Below are 22,850 nucleotides of genomic sequence, written 5' to 3' on the forward strand. Positions count from 1 at the left end.
TGTCAACTAATCCTAGCATTAGAGGGTGATTGGCCCGGCATGTGGCGCTCACCATGCGTGCACGGTGGTGTAGTCGTACAGCATGTGCAGCGAGTGCTCGTCCTCCAGCGGGTCGAGGCGCTTCTCGGGCGCGGGCAGCGCGGGCCGGCGCAGCAGCTCCGCGGGCGCGCTGGCGCCGCCGGGCGAGCCCGCACTCGCCGCGCCGCCGCCGCCCGGCGACTCGCCCTGACGTCAAGGTTATGATTAGTTCGGCTGCTGTTACTATTTATTTTTTAAAGTCAAAAAGCAATGATGGTGAACTCTTTGCTTCTCTATAAGAGTGTATCTACATAATATTCATACAAAAATCCAATAGATTGCGGTACCTGCGCGTAATTCTTATGCGGCGGCGCAGAGGGGGGCGCGGGTGTGGGCGGCGCCAGGGGGTCGGGCGTCGGCGCCGGCGTATGCAGCGTCGTCGGTACATTGACCTAAGAATTAATACAAAAAAACTATGTGTCAATAATTTGAAAGGCATAAAACAAAACATCAGCTAGGTGTCGTCGTCGTGGGTACCTGGTGCGCCGCCAGCGTGGTGAGCGTGGAGAGCGCGGCGTGCGCGTGGTGCGGCGAGGGCGCGCCGGCGGGCGACGCGGCGCCGCAGCTGCCCGGCGAGCACGCGCCGCCGCCGCCCGCGCAGCCCGCGCCGCAGCCGCTGGCCCTGCAACACACACGCGGGTTGGAATGTGCGCTTGACCCGCGAGAGACCGCCCCGCAACCTGCTAGTGCTGATTGAAAGTTATGAATCATTTCCATATGCTGACGTCGCGAGGTGTTCTATGAGTATTGTTAGGTAGAAGAATTTTTTTTCAATTTTTTGTGAATACATTTGCACATTTGAGCGCAGTAGCAGTCATGTGGCCGACTCTGTATTTATCACAAATGACAATTGAATTTCCTTTAAGAATTTATGGAAATATTAAAAAACACACACAATCACTGACACTGCCCATCGTGATGAATGAAATCAGCATTTTGTTCGAAATTATGAAATGAATCGAGCGAGTTAAGAGTATTGAGATGAGGTAGATGTTATTATGCATGTATGACGAAATGGACAGACGCGTTACCTAACATTGACACATCTAACATAATCTGAAACATAGAAATAAAAAACTACGTTTACGAGGTACTTCAAATTTTATGTGTCATTTAATAACTAATATATTTTATATTTCCATGTTATTTATATATATCAAAATGACTATGTGTTGTATTCTGAAATAAAGTATGAATAGATTTAAAGTAATGTTTGATGTGTATTTTTTTGTACTCAAAATAAAATTTATTAGTTCAAGAACCTCATTATTGTTATTACAAAATTTTTCTATATATATACATATAGTATAATATAAGTTGATATATAAAATACACAAACATGCAATTTACCATAAATAGGATACATGCTTATTATTCTACGGAGGCAATATAAAATATATGAATTTGAGGCAATAGGGCATGCGGTAAGAGAGTTGCATTATTCGTGTTTATGGTGATATGTTAAGATGTTTCAGACGGCTATGCTCGATGGAAGTTACACGCAAGGCTAACATGTCACTCGACACCACTTACTTGGAATCAGATGTACGTCAGGGTACGTTTGACGTTTCGTTTCAACCAGTCGTCACTTTATTTACTCTTCACCTGATATAAAATAAGTTGACTCACCTTGTGGGGTTGCACGTTGAGAGGCTGCATTTTCACGGTTCCAGTCCGGTTCCAGCGGTCAATACTAGAGCCCGTTAACTTTGTAGATAATGATATTTAAAAGTAACTCGGCCATCGAATCAAAAATAATGCTCACGTGCCGTGACGAGGGCGGGGCGCGCGAGACGCCGGAGCGGCGGCAGAGGTACGTACCTGGCGGGCGGCGCGGGCGCGGGCGGCGCGGCGGGCGCGGCGGGCGCGGCGGGGCGCCGGCGCGGCGCGGGCGCGCGGCGGTGGAAGGGCGGCGGGCGCGGGCGCGCGGCGCGGCGGCGCCGCCACCTGCACAACACAACGCTAGTGCGCCCGCGCCGCACACCCGCCCCTGTCACACTCTACCGGCCGCTCCTACCGCGCGAGCGTTATCTATGCTTTGACCGACGGTCGTTTCGAGGGCCTCCCGACGACGCTCGGTTGCGACTCACGATTGCTCTTTACGTACACGGGTCATATTACAGTAACGAGAGGGAAGAACTTAATGTTTTAAAAAAAAAACCATGCAAATACGTCTTACGAAAGGGATAGAACAAATTACATATTGATGCAATCTACTTAAGTTCACGTAATAGATGCATTACGTTTCGTTTCGACCTCTACTGAAGCGAGTATTCAAAATAATTAGTTACGCTCGTATCGAGTGTGACAGAAGCTTGTACGCATCGGATACAGTGACTGAGATGTTAAAAACAAAAGAAAATGGAAAACAAAACATTAAGTGTTAATATAATTTAAAACATAAACATCTCAGCCATGCATATATATAATATATAAGTAGTCTAACGATCACGTCTCACTGAGAGATGTCCGTTAGTGAAGCTTATATCCCTCTACAGACTAAAATCTATAATAAAATACTTGTGACTATTCATACTGTATAAAACATTCACATACATAACATCTACCTATCTATCTACAGAACTACACCCGTCTGGAAGATCGCTCTTTGATACAGAAAATTTCGTCGACTACAATCTATACCAACACACATGTATTTTAGAACACTCTTAGTAACCAAACCATCTTTAAGCATGTGATCGACGGAACTTTACTGTCATAAATACAGTTTGCATTTCATAAATAAATATGTTACGAATAATTATAACATACATAAATACGCAAACACAAGGTTCGAACATCTACTGCTATGTAAATAAATATACTGCATTTGACTACTGCATACATAATATATATTTATATTCGAATCGAAAAATATGCATTATATATATTTGACCGACATCATCAAGAATCGTATTACAAATAATTTGAGTGTTACTTAGTATACGAAGTAACAGGATCAAGGTCAAGGAGTTTATATGTTAAAAGTAATGCATATTTCGCTATTCACTTTGAATCATACGAATCTACAGCGGCAGCTCGGAGCGTGTATCGTTTCGAAGCACTCACTTGGCGCAGGTACAGGGTGTCTTCCTGGTGGGGTCGACGAAGTCGTCGTTCGCGTCGCCCGACAACTCCGCGTAACACAATTCCGCCGTCTGTAAAAATCAAGTGTTCAATTATTTAATGTCATAAGATATACATGTTCAGTTATATGATTCGCAAAAAATGTAAATCACGCAAATAGATCACAAAACTGTTTACTATCGAGTCAAACAGAAAATGTACATGTAATAATACAGTAAATACAATTGTACGAAAACTTATTTCGAATTATGTATGCTATCTCAAACATAATTCAATAGAGAAGTTTTCTCTGAATAATATCGGAAGTTTACTCGGAAATGTTCATGTATTAAGAAGAGTTCCGTTTCCAACTTCCCAGTGCGCGAGTGTCTGGAGTCCGGGAGCGTACCTGGTGCGGGCGCGGCGCGGCGAGCGCGGCGAGCGCGCGCGTGGCGAGGCGCGCGGCCGTGGGCGGCGCGTCGCGCGGCGCCTCCATCTCCGTCACCAGCACGTACGGCACCGGGTAGCGCATGCGCACGCCGCCGCACTCCACCTGCCGCATCGATCATTTAGATAAAAATACTATTATAGTCAATGGATAGAGACTTATCTGTTTCATATATTTTATTTTAAAAAAGTAAATTTTCCAATGGACTGCCTGATTGTCAATCCTTACTGGAATCACATATTATAATTTATTTGAATTAGTTAAGAAAAAGTGGGAGCTTGTCTTGAAATTGTTTATGAGTACATCATTTTTGCCAATGTAATTGACAGATTATATAAGTGTTGTCACCTCGACGGCGCCGCAGCCCTGCTCGAGCGGGTAGAGGTGTCGCCAGGCGTCCAGCAGACGCGCCGTGGCCGCGTCGCCGTCCCCCCACTCGCGACCCGTCACGCGACCCTCCAGACCGAAGGGAGCCAGGATCACTGTCATCAGAGAATTAAGGTCACTTCGATGTTACATCAAGTACTACTGTTACTAGTTACTAGCACCAAAATAATGAAATAAGCCAGTCAAGTTTATGTTATATGAATTTTAAAAATATATAATAAGTATTATTGCAATAATAATATTTCCATATTACTAACTAAAAATAATAATAGCCTGGTAAGTACATTTATTACTAATAGTACTAATAACTATAGTCACCAGGTTGGTTGTTAACAAAATTACATGTGTATTTGTATGTGGACTGTAGTGTTTATTTGCTTTTTATGCCATTGATAAATACATATTACAGTTACTATGATTACAACTTAAAACGTCAAGCGATATGCAACTCCACTGCATATTCGATACACTCGTAACTTGCTGCTATTTCGAAATTGAGCCGCGGCTGCTTGACTCGTGCGATTTGAATGTTCGAACCGGTTAAATCCGGATTGAATTAAACATCATTGATCTATTATTGATGGGCTCACCCTTGTTGTCTCCACGCGAGTGCAGGCGCGCGAGACGCTTGGCGGTGAGGGTCCGCACGGGCGGGTGCTGGCGGACGTCCACGGAAGCACACACCGTACTCTCGCCGTGAAGGAAGAACGCGAACGAGAACGACAGGTGCCACGGGCTGGAAAACGAAATTAGAAACTTACTCACTGCAAAATAATCTTCGTGATGTTTATCCGGCTCGAAGGACCATGAATGCTTTCAGGAATATCGAATTTATCATTTCGTTTGTTTGAAGGGGAACGAAGTCTCACTCTGATGTCTTAACGAGTGCAACACAGAGATCTTCATGTTATTGTTGGAAGCGAGCCCACGTGTTACCACGAGTGCTTATTTAAAACAGCTTAGTGAGTGCAGCTGGTTCAAATATTAGCTTCCGTGATATATATAACTAATAAATTAAAAATTATTGTTTTAAATTTACTCCAACGTTTTTTAATTAAACATTACCTCTTGCCGACATCTTCTTCGTCGCCATCGTAGGGTTGAACGAACCACTTCCCGAGCCTTACAAAGTCCCGCGACAACAGACATCTGTAAAATAAAAAATAAACATAACGTGAGAACAATGTTTTGCCGTATATGCCGTAAAGTATATATTATTTATCTTAATATCAAAACATTTTTTTTAATTCCGTAATTTACTTATTATACCTTTTTTTAAATAAAAAAATGTAATGTAGTTTAAGCGATCTTACAATTTACTAAAATATATTAACTACATATATACAACATTATATAAACATAATCATGCATTTATTTATTTAGATTTACCTATTACCTATTTAGATATACCGATAAAATTCTTTTCAGTAACAATTATTCGAATTACATGTAAAGAATTAAAGCGCCTCTAGCGGTCGCTCGAGGGACCATAGATTCACAGTATCAGGATTACACTCTGGTCGTATTAGACGTTGGAATTATAATCCACATTTACAAAAACACCTAGTAAGTCGAACAGAGGAAATACTCCGGTATGGACGAATAGTTTCGAGGCTTTACCTTTGGTTTCAGCCATTAGGCGAACGAGACACAATGGTAAATCTTTGATACAAAATTAATAAATAAATATGTGACAAGATTACATACATTACTCTGATCCCAATGGAAGTAGCTAAAGCACTTGTGTTAGTGAAAATCAGAAGTATCGACGGTACCACTTTTTTTTCCTAATTCTACAGTAGTAGAAGACGTGAATTTAATTAATGTATATTTAACGAATAAAAATAGTAAGCTTACTTTAATCTGAGACAAAAGAAGTACAAAATCAGTAGCGCTCTTGTATATTTATGAGAGGGTGTTACACACTTATCGACTTATTGCCGTTACGAATTTCTTTGTGTATGTAATTATGTATGACTGGTCGTGTAATTGTTCGCTGTGAACTTTAATGCTTCGTTATATTCATGCCATACATGTAATACACACGTTGTGTTTTGGATATGGTAGTAACAAATAAACAATAAATAGCCTTTGAACAATAATTAATTACATTTCATAGGTTGTATACTAATAATGGGATTAATACTTATTACACTGCAGTATTTAATTAAGTTACAATTTCAAAATATCATTCAATAAAAAGTATTTAAAAAAATTAAGACGTAGTACTGTGTAAATATATTAAATTAAAATAAAGACAAAGCAATAAGTTAATAACGATCGTATAAATATTATTTATTGGAACAAAAAATTCCAAAGGAAGAAGGTCGGTTGTAAAACGCTAAACACGCTAATAAATTTATATGACCGCCCTTAAACAGATGATCAAAGAAAAATAAATTAATAAAGATCCGATTAACAAGTCATTATAAAATATATATTAATTTTCTTTAACTGGCAACAACGCTTATAAATATTTGCTAACACCGCCGTTTAAAAAGTCAACGTTTTATCTACCGCATCGCAGCAACACTCGCAATGAGGGATCCGACGACATTAATAGCCCATAAAAATAAAAACTGAAGTGAAAAAAAAAAGTTGAAACGTTCGTCCCTTCATTACAACACGTATCGTAAAATTGTCGCGATCGTCGGCGCACGCATTGTTTCTTTGACGTGCCGCCGTCGGGGTCAACGACTCGTCTGGATTTCGTTCATATCCGAGCCGGCCTGGCCGATACCGCTCTAAGAACTCACTCTATTTATCGTTTACACAAAGCACTCGGGTTATTGACTAGGATGTTGAAATAAAGTGCAGTGGTTGTGTGAAAAATTAACAACATAAGTGGTGTAATGACCTTGACGATAAATAACAAAACACCGGGCGTTCGCTGATTATCTGCAGATATACGATTCGCTCTACTATTTTAATTTTATTAAACTGTATATAGTACTATTTACATATATTTATATTTAATTATAAAAAAAAAACAATTAAAGAGGCGATAATGTGCATTAATCATTCGTAATTATAATAATTAAATTAACAATAATAGGTATAACAGAACAACCATTAAACGTTTAAGCCTACATCAGGTTGAATAGAAAAAAACCTGTAGAAAGGTCAAACATTTTCAGAACACCCCAACGGCCGATTCAACGACCTTCGCGTAATGATGACGTCGGGCGATGCGCCCGCGCAGCCCGCACGCCAGGTGCAAAACATAATAATTGTGCGCAATGCACGATTACGAATTACGATTGATCTAGCGGCAATGAAGCAAAACTTTAAAAAGTGCCACTAAATTATTTGTTTAAATACGTACTACTATTAATTCGATACGAATATTTTACCGATTCTAAGCGAATTCGACGCATTAATTAGATATGAGGCTTAACTAATTATTTGGTGATAAATGTACAATTATAGGGGTCGGATGTTTTATAAATAGCATAATTTACGACACGTGTGTGTATTTCTAATTATTACAGCAACGGAATAAAGGTAAAAGATTGATAGATAACAACTACAAAAACGATGTGCGTCTGCGGCGGAAGAAACTCATGTATAACAATTTTAAAGTTTGATATAATAATATTTTAAATATATTATATAACGTAAGTATATCATATATATTGTAGAGCAAAAACAGTGATTACACAACAAACGACGTTGATAAGTTGTGAGTAGAAAGAGAACGCTTCTTAAACCGGTGTGTCTCTGGTGCCGGTTATGCGTAGGTTCGAGGCGTCATCGAGTCACAAAAGTAAGACAAGAGACTACTGTCACGTAGATGGCAATAACTAGAATATTCCAAGAGAAACTGCAAGAGCGAACCGAGAAAGTGAAATGAACTTAGTTGTTCTACGTTATATACGGGCAGACATGTTTAAGTATGGATTGTTTAAGATTACAAAATAAATATTTCCTTCGTTCCAACGTATGTGAATTTCGTGTCTCATGTTAATTGACTTGTTGTAAGTGTTCATACATAAATATTTGGCGTACTTACCTTTCGATTAAATTATGTAATGCCTTGAACAGCAGCGAGCGACACTCGTAGGAAAGCCCGCTCTCCCAGGAACCTTGATCGCCTTCTGTAAATATAATAAAATACGTTAACAAATTTTAAAATTAAAAAAATATTATTGTGACCGCATTTGTTTTTAAAATATGTTTAGACGTTCAGCGATAATGGAATGCGCCTGCGCATATTTAATATCGCCTTGACATTGCCGCTATCAATAGTAACGATATCGCCTTTGTCATGCAACAAAGTGATTAGTATAAGTCTATCTTAGGTGTACGCCTCTATATCTAATTGGAGTGTCCTAATTAGAATTCAGATATCGAAAACATTGCCATATACAATCTGTCAATAATTACGTACGAACAAGGTCGAGATGACAATGAAACGACCACAATAGCAGAGCATCGGGGAAGCGATAAAGATACGTATATTGTTGTGCAGCGGTAAGGTACGCTTGAAATAGCTGTTGTTGCATTCGCAATCGGAAGATAAACTCGGCCTATCACTAGCGTTCCATGTGAAAACAAAACGGCCCGCGCGCTGTTGCCGCCTCGCCGGCTCGCGCCATCCTTGTCTCTCTGGGAGGCAGGGCGGGGGCGACCCCTGTGACGTCACTAGAGCACTCGCTGCACGTGCTTGTGTTTGTCGCGCGCGACACACATGCTTACTATAGCGGCCGGCAACAATATAAATGACATTGAATTTTACACCTTATTTATTCGTAATAAAATAGATACAAATACGATTTCAAATAGAACATTATTTTAAAAGCAGGGTAATTTCATTAGCGGGAGTAAATAATTGACGATAAAAGCCATATTTCTATATATGTAAAAAGTTATGTTTAGGATATAAGTTTTTGCGCGTGCACGCGTCGTGCTGGAGCGGTTCCAAGCGTGCAGCCTTGACATTCGTGTTCCAGGTGCGCGCGCCATCTCGCGCCGCGGCTGAACTAGTTTTTCCAGTATCTAGCGCATGCTGACATAGATGACGGTTTTAATCTTTAATTATGTATTAGTTTTTAATAGATATCCGTTTTTCTTAACCGTTGATATACTGTTTCGCAGGAATTCGAATTTCGACGCATGACGTATACGAACTGTTGGTATTATGATCTCGTTCCAAACAAAGTCGTGAGAGCATGTCGTCAAGGTGTTCAAGGGCGTCAAGTAACAAAGCAGTATTCCGCAGAATAAGCATTATAAATGAATTAATTACGGATCTATGGCGATGTTCTCATTGATTTTATTTACCAGACACTTTGTTATTATGTTAAACTAAAGCGTTAAACGTAATACAAATTAACAAGAATATATTTCACCGCAAAAACAAACAGATTATAATTGTATCAACAATAACGCCAACTCAAGTAAGAATAATTTTACTGGTTTGATGATTCAACGGACTATTTCAGACGGCTATACATATATTATTAATAATACGAGAGCGTAAATAAAGTTTGTATATACAAGTCCGAGATAAAAAAAGACAACGCTCAATAAAATCCTCGTGTTATTTCTTTCAAGTGTAATAAAATATAGCGAATTGAGCAAAACAAGAATCCAGTTATAAAGGTAACTCCTTAAGTGATACCTCACGCGGATACCGCTAGCATGAGAGTTGCAGTTATTTCATACATACTGCAATCATTATCGCGCCGGCTGTTGGCTTCATCGTATCTTCCAAGGCCATAACCGTCGAACGGTTCGCTTACCGTACAGCAGCGATACCGGAGCGAGTCACGACCGACCGGGTCGCGGGCGATCTCGATAGCGCCTCCACGGATTTCACTATCAGTTTATAGACGTTATCGTATTGTTATGTTGATTGGGTTAAAACTAATTGCTAGATATTTCCCATGAGAACATTGCTTTTTCTGTTAAAATAAATAATAAAATTCAATACGCTTCTGTTTCATATGATGTTATAAAATATATTTTTAAATGGTAACGGAATAGAAACAGTCAATTTAAAAAAAAAAAAAAACTGAATATTCATAACGAAGTTGGCGCCGTGGATGCAATTAGATAAAGAGTTGCAGCGGTCGGTATGCAATTATTAGGCTGGTGAAGGGTTCAAGGTCGCATATTTGCGGTGTAACGGCGCGGGTGGCACGGTACGCGGCACCTTAGGCCGGGATCGATAGCGAAGCAGACGCGCGCCGCCGCGCTGCTCACCGACTCCCACCGACAATTGCCATGCGATTATCACTCCCGAAGACCCGAGTCATTGCATCGCAGACGATTAAATATTAATCCCTCAACCCATTCAAATTCCACATTCAGTTCAATGGGAATTTGATGGATATTTTGGTCTCACGAATTATAAGATGGAAAGTCATTTGAGAATTTTAATAAAAACCAAATCTTGAAATGTATGTTTTGTAATAAATACGTAGAGTACGAGTTTCGATGGAAACATCTGATCGAATGTTCTGCTAAAGTGAATCACCTTGCGTTTCCCGCTTCAAAACATTCCTACTTACGAAATAACTATCCACGTAGCGGCAACAAGTTACCGCGAATATATTGGACTGTGTTGGACTAATCGTGTGGGCAATAAATATAGCGTTTAACGATTCCGTACTTGGTGGAGCGTCAGGATTTATCGAAGTCAGTGACAGCTTTACATTATCGTGTGACACGAGACGCGGTACTTGTTTGCGATCTCCGATACTATTTTACTATCTCTCAAACGAAACCACTTAAAGTTGAATACAATGGAATATATATATTTTAATTTTACATCATAAAAACTATTTAATTTAAAACCAAGGTTTATTAAACAATGTATATAAATAATCTTGTTTTTATAGTAGCAATTTGACAGATATATGTCTACAAAATTATCGTTATACTGTAATTAAAAAAAAAGGACGTTTATAAATGAGCAAATTAAATATTAAATAGCACACGCGATATAATATATAAGTAAACAAATACATATACATTACGTTCAAGTAAGATTAAATAATATAAAATTAGGAAATGAAAATGTTGAAAGGACGTGTAAAAAAAAATAGACTGAAGTCTAACTTTTCAGTTGAGCTTCACAATCATAGCTGTGTTTGATTTATGTATAGATTTTAATACTATAGCCTAAAATGAATATTATTGAGCTGTATGTTGACTAGGGCAGATGTATATAGGCGTGTATAGTAAGCAATGCAGAGATCGGTGTACGCGTTACGCCTCTCTCACCACCGACCTCACCCCACGGATATGGGGACCTGTTGAGGCGGTCTTGTTACATGCTTAAACGAATTCTCTTACTTATATTCTAAAGGTAAACTTATCCTATGTTAATATATAGATTGATTCAATAACCTAGTTTATGTTGATAAAATTATAATTTTTATAATAATTACGAATGTAAACAGTATTACTAATACTTCGATGCTTATAATGGAATACATTTTTTCCTCTCTAATTTAATTCCAGACAATTTACTTCAAATAGTGTAAAACAAAACTAGGTAGAAACAAAACAAGACCACAGTCTTATGAAATTTGAAAGCAAATCATTCTAAACTAAAAAAAATATATAATTTAAAAACAACTTAATATTATAAATATGATAAATACATTAAATTAAATACATTAAATCATTTTTCCCTATAATATTACAAGTACATATAGACTTTCCATCAGAGGATAAAAACCATATTTCAAACTTAATGTACCAAACAGGCATACAATGTTAAAAATTTGGGATCTAATTAAAAGTACAAAGTTCTCGACTTCGCTATTGTTACGGTTACGACATTTACGATCTGTTTGTACACGAATATAAATTCTACGTGGGTTTAACTAATTGTTACTCAAACTCAACTTGACCTACGAATTTTCCAAAACTTTAGCTGCGGTTCGCTCGTAATAAATAAAAGACTTGATTGAACATGAAGTTATTGTATAGGTATCACTGGTACGAACAGTTATAATTTATTTATGTAATTCTTACAAGATATTTAATACTATTAAATAAATGAAACATTAGTACGTAAATATAGGTAATACTAAAATGTTTACTAATGCGTAGTGGAACAATTACCAAGTAAATAGAAAGCATTGGAAGAGTGAATCTTTGGATATTTCGATAGATTTTGGCAAGGTGGGATATAGAGGTAGTAAACATCGAGTGACAGCTCGGGGGTGGCGCGGGGTGTCCGCGTCGGTGTGGCGATATGCGCGCGCTTTGTTTACACCCGATTGTTACCGCCACCGACATCGCCGCTAGCGCCAATCATTTGCTTCGGCAGTTGTTATCGCATTTTGTTTGGGTTTCGAAATAATATACAGAGAGACCCGTTAAAATTATTTTTGTTTAATAATAATTATTTAATTATTGTAAAAAGAATTTAGTACTCAGTGAATTATATTTTTATGAATAAATCTTTAAATAATATTAAATTATTTCAATGTAGCAGTAATAAAAAATGTTTGCTATATATATAAAACATCGCATGGACTGCAAGAATGTAGGTTGATTCTATCGCCGCCGATAATGCGATTCAAGATTGTATCGAGCGCGTGGAAATCTGTCAATTCGCGCGCGCCCTCTGCCGCAGGCCGGGCCGGTTCGTCCCTCCCGTCGCCTGTCGTGCTCTCGCTCGCACACGCCCACGTGCGCGTGACGTCACACGCGCGTCGCCCCGCCGACGTCACGGACCGCCCGCAAGTCACCCGATGCGCCCGCATCGGGCCTACCCCGTTGCGACTGTACTTTACTAACTCTTTTTTATTAATCGGTTTTTAGGTTATAGAATTCTGCAAATCTATTGTACTATAAATTATTCCATATGAAATTTCACTAATATTTATTTTTTTGGGGATTCTAAGAGATTGCTGCTTTTGTATAATTTGTGTTAACGAAATTAGAAACCTAATCATGTATTTATTTATATTTTATCCAAGTACAGTGCGACACAGTAATAATTTTATAAACATACATATTTAAAGTTGAAAGTGATGGGAAATTGACGAGAAGTATTGAATTATTTAGTCAATTGTCTTGCACATCTCATATCGCGTCACAAGACGCCTCGCAATGTCTATAGATCGAGTGCGGTGATAGTATCGTCGGGGCGGCGGTGCTCGCCATCTGCGCGAGTCACGCAGCTGCTGCGGCACGGCCCACCCTCTCACTTTGTCTCAGCTCACGGCTCTCAGGGCTAAGGGTAGCGCAACCCGCACTCGTCGCGTCTAATCATTATGAACAAAACATGTGTACCGAAACAGAACGAGACACCGCGAACGAGGTGCAAATTTGAATATTTATCAGAAGCAACGTTCGAAATTTTTGGTTTTATTTTAAGTATAAGTTATTTGCGATATTTTATATTATTTTGATAAATAAAGAGAGATTTAAAATGTCAGACAGATCTAGGTTCTACCATAAAAATGTCTCTGAAGAATATTTTTAATAATTCTTATTAGGAATTATTAATAAACAAAAAGAAAGTACGTTAATAATATAAATAAAACAGTAGCGCACGTTCCCGTAAGTGCATTATTAGTAGGTATCTTAAAACGAGCAACAACATCGGAAACCGATCGATAGCCGCGGGGCGTTGCGCGCGCGCATCAATAAATAGCTCGATCGGGAGCGCGGCCGTCAATACGCGTCACTGCGGTGGTTTAATAATAAAACTTCAAATGCGGTGGACGCGGGCGGCGTTCATCAACCTTGCGGAAAATCTTAGGAGCTAACACGAATTCATTTTGCATTCACTGAAGGGTTCGGGAGCTATGCACATGTACCATTGAATATTTTATTTTGTTTTCGTAGAAAATATGCGTCGTAAAGTAAGTCAACAAAAATGTAATGTTCAAAAGTAACAGTAGCACCGTTATATAAAGAGACGTTTGCGTAGGGGCCTTTCCCACGGCCCCGCTGACGTTCCGCCTAATTTCTCAGAGTTACAAACGCTGATGACGATTTGAGAAGCTGGTATGATATGATTGTATTTCTACAACGAATACGCCGAGCTATAAATACAAGATATATTTGCAAGATATCGTGGGCGCCTCGGACTATTGCATTGCAAGTCATTGACGCTGTGTGTCTTTAGTCATATTAATTATGTTTTCATTAAGGATATGATACAATAAAATATACTATATTTGAAATCTTTAGTCATAAATTATATTGAGATACTTTCTAGATTCAAATGTAGAACAAAAAGAGTTGATACTCCCAATTATAGTTTATATTGCGCTTGCGCATTCAGCCCACGCCGTCTGCGGCCCTCCCAACTAATTAATAAGCTAACGGACCGTTTTCATACTTTTTGATTTGTTTGGCCAAGCGGAATAATGTTAAATTAATAGCCGGCATCGTGAGTGATGAATAATTGTACGTTCTAAATGTTTTAATAGGTGTATCTGTTTGCATGATTGAGGACGAGGATGATGACTTACCTCGCTGATTTTGGAATATTACTATTAGTATTACTAGTAGTACTATTCACAAAATAATACCCTGCTCAATCTTACACACGACACATTATAGTTACGTGTGTAGGCTTTCATAATGCTATCCTATATCGAAACCCATAAGGGTTAAGAGACAAGACAAGACAAGACAAGAGCTGCTATTGAGAATTTCTTATCAGAAAATCTTAAAAAAATATATTACTCAACCCAGCGGTCGACGCCATGTACTCGGGGTATATAGGCGTATAATCTACTTTCAAATCAAAGCAAACTGTATAATTATTTTCATACTCGAAAAATATGAAAGTGAAATATGTATATCCAAACTCTTATTAAGTTCATTCTCTTAAAATAAATAGTTGAACAACGGAGCATACGAGCGAGATTGTTTGGTAAAGAGCTAATAATAATCGTTTGTTGGTATTCCCTTAACGTAGACGTTTATTTTATTGCCGATACTTTACATCTCGCGTACAATTTGTTAAGAATTTATGGTCTACAAGAGAAGCGCTTCGCGGACGCTGCATTATCTGTACAAAATATATCGGATGAGATAATATTTGAATTAGATAACGCACTCAATACACTAACATTACCTCACTTGAGTGAAACATTGGATAGATAACATGAAACGCCGACATACGCGGAAGATAATAATTGAAGTATTAAAAAATTCTCAAACAGTTGTGCCCCTAATAAGAGATTGCTCACTGTCATAATTCTGAGATAAAATTGAAAAGGATATATAGAGATTAGTGCACGTATCTTGGTTCGGTTCGGATGCGTGTCTGAGGGCGTAGCGTGCATAGACGCGGAGTGGGCACGCCGTGGGTCAACGACTGCGCCCCGACCGCCTGCGACGGCCTCAAATATTTCAACTACCATAGCATACATGCACAGCATATAATGGAAAATGCTTTCTTACGGGAATAATAGACGATTTGAGCCTTTAATCATAAAATCTTTTTCACTTGTTAAGACATTTGTCAAGTTACATTTAGATAATGATTTGTTTCAATGACGTACATGATCCAATATTCAAAGGATCCGGTAAGTTACATTTCTTTATATGTAACACACGATAAGAGCCCTTAGAAAGGCATCCGAACGATCGGTCGACACACGCGCACGCCATTCGTTTTATCGTCGGTCATTTAATTGGTCTAGGAATTCGAGAACAAGAAATCGAAACGGTTGATTTGCGGAGTTGATATAAAATCGTACAAAATCAATATTTGAACCTGTATTAGTAATTTCGTTATGTTACAAATGGATTCACTGTGGAAAATTGGCAGGCATGGCTTCCTCGGCTCGCACCCTAAGCGGTCCTCGAACATCTGTCTACATAATACGTTTACAAGTATGGGGACATGTGCAGCGAGGATCAGGTGTCGTACTGACCGCGGGCAAGCCCGGTGGAACAAGTTATGAAACCAGTCGGTCCAGGCCGTCGACTCAAGAAAGTAAAACCTAATATTTCGGTACGCTGCGATAGATGCGAGCTGATTTAAATTACTATAAATACGTTCGCATAACTATAACGTGGATTGAAATAAGGTGCGTCTGTGAATTTAAGCTGTGATAGCCCAGTGGTTTTACCTGGGCAAGCACCAATAAATTTTCACGAGCTTAATTTGTTTATAATTCATCTTAAGCTAGTGCGGTAAATAAAATATCATAGAGAAACTTTCATGAGTTAATTTAGTTCACATTTGGATCATTGTGATAAAATGAGACCCAAATCTCGAAGGGAGAGGGTGCCTTAGCCCCTCATTAGTAAGACAGCAGCACTTTCACAGGCTACGAAACTAATCAGTGAGCGTCAAATGGTATACGACCAAAGAGCGTATAAAAAATTTAAATTTAAATTTCATATATTTATCGGTAGATATACAATGAATCTGATAACCTAAAACGTTAACTTAATAATAACAAACACAAAAATGATACACAAACTCCTATCGATGACTACACTAAAACGAAATGCCCTGATAATGAAATTAGGTTTATAAAATCCTAAAATAAGTACAGATGTTGACCGTGACCTGAAACACCAGTTCGCGGACACAACCAGTATATAGGATTCATATAATCCGGATGTTAATCATAACGGCAACAACTCGTTTATATAAGGTCGTTTTTTTGGGAATGATGATTGAGAGCTTAATATTTTTTTATATAATCCCAATGTAATTATCATTAGAATTGAGATGGCTCAGTTGTTAGAATGACAGGATTTGATCTGAGGAACGCAAATTCAATTTTGGAAAATCCGTTTTTATGAGCTTCATTTGTGTTATTAATCCATTTGACCGAGACTTAATTCATCCATCGTTTTGGAATAGGCTCCAATAGAAATACTCTCCTTTAAAGGATAGGATGCCTTTGCGTGTGTGTTTATTGTCGTATTGGCGTAGTACATGATACACAATACGAGCAGGATCTAGATTAATCGTCTAATAAGTGGCAAAGTTACACCGTCTAGACATATTCCGGTATTACTATGGATTAGGGGGATCGTACACTCATTACAGGTTTAGGCGATTGCTTCGTATGTAACTTCAATCGCAAAACGACGTATAGACCTTAATTGGGGGAGGAAAAATGGCTTTTTTTAAATAAACAAGAAATTAATTATTAGACCAATACGTGTTGTTATTAATCCTAATCATCTACGTTTGCTATTTGATTTTTCAAACTTGAATACACGTGAATAAAGTTGTTTTGAAAATATTTCATAAATAACAAAAAGTTAAAAAGCGAGTAAATGTCGAAATTGAAACTGATAATTTATATCTCTGTAGTAATCAAGATAAGAAGTGTCTGTAAGTGGAAAATTTCATAGAATTTGTAATCCAGCTCGTGTGAATCGAAGTGATTAAGTTGTCTTTTTTATCATTTGTTTCACGCGGAACGTATCATTGCAGATGTGGTCAATACAACCGCTTCCAAATTTTTTATCGTAATATTTCTTAATAGTAAGAATACATTTTCACTATTATTTTACAATATTAGCAATTGATTTATTTCAGTCTGTGTCTCTATCTTCCGTCTGTAAAGCCAGTTTCATACATGGCGAGTTTTTACAGGGTGGATGCAGTAGGTAGCTTACGAATGCGGACGGTGACGGCCGGCGGGGAGTATCGATCATGGTGCGGCGTGCGGTGGCGTGCGGCGGTGGCGGCGAGAGTCGAGCGGGACGCGCCGGTAGGTGCCACTTATCGCCGTCTTCGCGCCACTTCGCACCTAATTTATCGCGCGCCACCATCGTTTGTATGCCGCGGTTATGATGCCGCGGCGCGCATCAATACATTTATGACGACGCTAAATTTAGTACGGGCGCACGAACGATTTTTATCTTCGGGAAATCGTTCTGAAGCAACGACGTTTATCTGTAGCGTCATTATCATTTAGAGTTTTACTCTCACAATCTCTTATTGTCTGATAAGCAAGCTACTTAAAATTAATTTCGAATGTTTTTGTATTTTTACTATTAATGAAGTTGAGAATAATATTTGTGTTACTCCGAGTATTTAGGGTGCCATCTATTAACAACTCATCAGCACGAAGGTCACGAGGCACGTGGTCACCGCGGAAAACGGCTCACGGGTAAGGGCATATGGATCGATATGGCATACGCACTCGCGCCCGCGTCCGCGCCTCTCAGTCACCGCCCTAGCCCCCGCCCGCTCACCGCGCCGCCCAAACAAGCCTGTTTTATTGCTTATAGCTTATATCAAACGATACCATTCTGGCTATAATATTACTGTGTTCATTGCTGTTATCCTAAATACTGGTACTGATAAAATATCACTGAATTAAAGTTAATTTTATAATTACTATAGATATACCTAAGAAAAATAACGATCAAATAAGTAATGATACAAATAACGAAAGGAAAACTTACAAAGAAACGTCGGTCTCCGTCATATTTATTACCGAATTCGCTCTACAGTTCTAAATAAAAAAACCAAAACGAAACATCGTTGCTATGCGGTAGAAAATCTGGCGCGTTGTGAGCAAATTTTACTAATATTTACTACTAAACTGTTGGATATATGGCAAACGTAGCATTACCTACTGTTATACACAAGTTAATCTTGTATAAGTAACAAAAGCCGGTCGAGTCGATAAAGTTTTCAGCGAGTACACACGACACACAGGCACGGTTCCAGGACACGAAAGTGAATGATTAATGACAGCACTCAGCAGACCGTAACATAAGCGGATCGAGCCTGGCCGCGGGCAAGGGTGCTCTAGAAGCAAGTTTATATTAACGCTGGGTGAACGCATTGTATATTATAAACTACAAACGTAATATACATACCTACCTATGCGATAATAGCGTTATGTACCCACCCTTATACAATAGTCGCCTTAGAACATGAGATACTATTAAAACCGGCTACGCGGCTTCAAATTAATGTTTCCTATGAACCAAAATTATAAATACTACTCACGATTTCCATACCGTTGTAATATTTTATATGAATTTGATATCTGAATTCTGTCAGAATTATATTTATGACTAGCTGAGCCCGCGACTGCGTACGCGTTTGAATTAAGAAAAATGTTATTGTTGTAGCCTAAATTACTCCTTATTGCATTAGCTTGTTGCTAGTGAATAATCTCGCCAAAATCCAAGCCGTTCCAGAGAATAGCCGGAACAAACAGACTGACAGACAAAAAAAATAGGAATTGTACTCATTAAGTCATGCGATCAATACGACCGTCGAGTCGCGTATCGCACTTCCACGACCCTTGCACTGTTCTATAGCGGCTGTGTTTACATCGATAATATGCGCGTAGCTTTACATGGCGCAGTGGGCGTGAAGGTGCACTTGTAGCCTGCGTTACGGCCCACGCTGTTTCAGGAATGCTTTTCAGCGTTGCATTTTATATCAACTTGCCATCGAATGCAAATAAAATTTAATATATTTAATTAAGTATCATTGAGATTAATATTTATAGTTATTGATCTTATTACATAAGAGTGCTATCAGACAATTGCAGAGGGTTAAAAATGGCGAAGATTGAAGCTATTAAAAAATAATAGGGATGAAAATGCAGTAATATACAATAAGAAGAATGTTTTAACGGTCTCTATAAATTTATGATCTCGCCTATTTGAGATAACTTCCCAACACCCATTGTCGTACTGCGGATTTTGATATTTCATCGAAGTATAAAGCAATTATTACTAGAAGCTATTATAAAATTCGCATAATTTGTTACATAGATATGCAACAGAAGTAATTGTCACAGTATAACATTGCATACTTGTCAATAGACCTCTCGCCTAGAAGTCGACCTTTATCAATTTCGTTAGCTATTCCAGAGGGCCGGAGTGGGCGCGGGGTGGTCCTGACATTTGCGCTGCCCGCCGCCCACGTACCACCGCTTCACCGCACCACCGCACAGACGAGTTCGATCAGCCGTCGCGTTACTACGAGAATAGCCTTAATTTTGCATCATGGAAAAAACTACTTCACAAAAAAAAAAAAAACAAATCTAAAACATTGAACATGTCATCCAAGGAAGTAGCTTGGATTGATTAAGCGAAAGATTTGCGAGCATTATGGTTCAGTTTTCAATTAAGTATATAATGACCGGAAAAAGCAACTATTTTATAAAAATATTTCATCAGTAAAATTTGTATAGCATATACGACAATTCAAAATAGCGTATTAAATGATTAAGCGCTCAGTAATAATAAAATAACATAAGAAATAATCTAAATAATATTCCGACACATAAATCCTTAGATATATATGAAAAAAAAAGTATTCGCCTCTTTGTTCCCCCCATAGAGAGCAAACGAAATGGCTAGCTCCCTTAAAATATGAATGCACTCAATTTAATCCATCACGCAGAAAATTGGATTTAATTTATTACCGGCGTATGTGTTCAGCGGTTATCGTCCGGAGATTTAACCGTAGCTCTCATAGTTAAATAACTGTTTTATCGACCTTATATTATTATGATCGTGATTACTTTATTACATTTATAAATGTTACTAAAAGTTATTTTCATTATCACGTTTATTTCGAAAAACATTTGGGTTTTATGTATAGATTGACACATTTTTTTTGATTTTTGGTCAGTGATGGCTAGTTATGTGTTACATACTCAATGGTACCTAAAAAAAGTATTTTTTTTATTAATGAGTTAGAACTGAGTTTTAATGAGCCAGTGTTATAATGGATATATTGGGACAGGTATCAATTTGGTCTCGACGTCACGATGATGTGGTTAAAATCGCCTTGATGTGGAAAAACTTGATCAATATAATGTACTAGACCCATATACCACAAAACATATGTTGATATCAATATGGCCATGTTTGAAAGGTTAATATGAGGCCGTTTGAAATTATTGCGAAAAATTGACAAAAGTAAAAAGTTTGTAGCGATTATTGATTTAAAATAAATAGCACCACTTAGGTAACGTCGACTATAAAACACTCAAAACTTATTTAGTCGCAAGGGATAAAACTCAGATTATATATACATTATACATCCTTATATCCGGAATACAGATCAATAATACCGCCACATTCTACTGTCATCTCCCTCGTACCCACACAAAGGCTATCATCGCATTACGTATAAGTATTTCTTACCACCGTACGGAGCTGAAGTACGTGTCTCGTCACATGTAATCATATTTAATCGTTGTCATTACGGTAATACCGATGAACCATTGCTGAATCGAACAGCTAGCTAATGACACACTAACCGAGGAAAATTCACGTTCATTATACAAATGAATCACGTGATCGGGATTCCATATTCATGAATGAGATGTGTGATCTCTCAGCACGATGTCTGTGCAATTACTTTGAATACACGATTATTATCAGTAACAAAATGTTATTTATTATAACGCCGGCGATATAAGGCTCAGATCAGAATAAAGGTACAAGGTAAAGTTGCTATATTTAAATACCTAACGGTAAGTCTACGTCTACGGATACGTGATCTATAACAAAAATAAATCACTCATTTCGACGTCAGCGCCTCCGACCACAGGATCAAGATGTCGGGACCTGATACCTATGTCCTCGTATGTCTGTTATTACACAATACCTCATTCAAATGAAACGTTCAAACTGAAACACATTTATACAAAGCATTACTATTACGTTTTAATATATACTGTTATATACCCAGACTGGTCTGCAAAAATATGTACCAACGGTAAGTTTAATGAACAGGATGGACAAACACATTTACAATTAAAGACTTCAAATGGGTTCTTCGTAACTTCACTTATCAGAACTGTTTACACTTCAGAGAAAACTTTTTTTTTTAATGAAAGTATATTAATACACTTTATTATTACAGAATTTAAATCATAGCTGTATCATGACGATTTATACTTATATGAGCCTACTATAAAGAATAGTTTGATGTTGATAGAAATGTTTTTTTAAGAACTTGAGAATATTATTAAGCTGTTAAATAGTTTGAAAAATAATTAATTACAATATTTCACAAGAAAATAAAATCAAATAGTAGCAAACGCAAACTTTTTATTATTTCAAACAATATGTGTGACTGTTCAGTATATGAAATTATAAAAAAAGAAAGCGAGTTATATATGTTAACGGCGGCACTTAACTTGCGGCATACTCGTCGCCGAATAACGTATCTTAGAGATACAATTGTGATAGAGCTACTGAAAAATGCGTATCAAAATTAATAAAGATTTTTATCTAAACACACAATTACGCGTAAACGTTTTTTCTTACTTGTATCACAGCATTACCATTCACGGCTGAGATATATTCTAGCAAAAATCGTTTCATCTCTAGCGCTACATTCCGCCATAGCTCGCCGCATCCGCGAAAGCTATACAGATAATCCGTTGTCGCCTGCCGCCCGGGTCAACCGTTAATCTCGTCGCAAATAGGCTCACGTACGCAGTTAGACTGGGAAGGATTCCTCGCAAATTGTTGCCAGCGGCGGCATTAGGGGACGTTATACACGCGTACGCAGAGTTAAACGTTTGATGGGGATTATAATATCATTTTTACCCGTAATTCTTGTAACTGCGACGTTTTTATATCGCTATTATTTAGGAGAGAAGATATACAAAAAAAAAATCAATATTTAAATTAACTGCCTACCTTACGTAAGGGTGGCTTGGATAAATAATTTAACAATCCGAATTCGTTTGAAATATTAGAAATATAATTTACATATGTGTTTGCATCTACTCTATGGTGCGTTATAAGCCTTATTCGTATTTAGGTCTTTTCTCTATCCTGTGTATATACGATTACGATATCGATTACATACGATTCATGCTTATTGTACTTATTGTATAATTGAGTCGCTCTTTTGGACCTATTAAGACACTTATTGAAAAAAGAGCACATTTTGATCCTCGAAGTACATTTCGTC

At 38.1% G+C, this 22,850-nt stretch overlaps 1 protein-coding gene across 3 annotated transcripts in view; it reads right to left on the bottom strand.

The window, feature by feature from the left end:
* The window catches only part of LOC124533708 (mediator of RNA polymerase II transcription subunit 13), a 58,860-nt gene that overhangs the window by 12,176 nt on the left and 23,834 nt on the right, over positions 1-22,850 (bottom strand). Inside the window, exons 1-10 of one of the 3 annotated variants that reach the window (XM_047109157.1) lie at positions 8,370-8,499; positions 7,992-8,076; positions 5,045-5,128; positions 4,570-4,715; positions 3,941-4,074; positions 3,554-3,697; positions 3,148-3,236; positions 556-700; positions 366-470; positions 53-225 (exon numbers count right to left, since the gene is read on the bottom strand). In XM_047109157.1, the coding sequence (XP_046965113.1) occupies positions 53-225; positions 366-470; positions 556-700; positions 3,148-3,236; positions 3,554-3,697; positions 3,941-4,074; positions 4,570-4,715; positions 5,045-5,128; positions 7,992-8,076; positions 8,370-8,484 (1,220 nt within the window). In that variant the 5' untranslated portion in view covers positions 8,485-8,499. Of the gene's footprint in view, positions 1-52; positions 226-365; positions 471-555; positions 1,235-3,147; positions 3,237-3,553; positions 3,698-3,940; positions 4,075-4,569; positions 4,716-5,044; positions 5,129-7,991; positions 8,077-8,369; positions 8,500-22,850 lie in introns of those variants that run through there. The other 2 variants (XM_047109156.1, XM_047109158.1) reach the window with 2 other exon arrangements.

Source organism: Vanessa cardui, chromosome 11 (genome assembly GCF_905220365.1).
Source record: "Vanessa cardui chromosome 11, ilVanCard2.1, whole genome shotgun sequence".
NCBI lineage: Eukaryota > Metazoa > Arthropoda > Insecta > Lepidoptera > Nymphalidae > Vanessa > Vanessa cardui.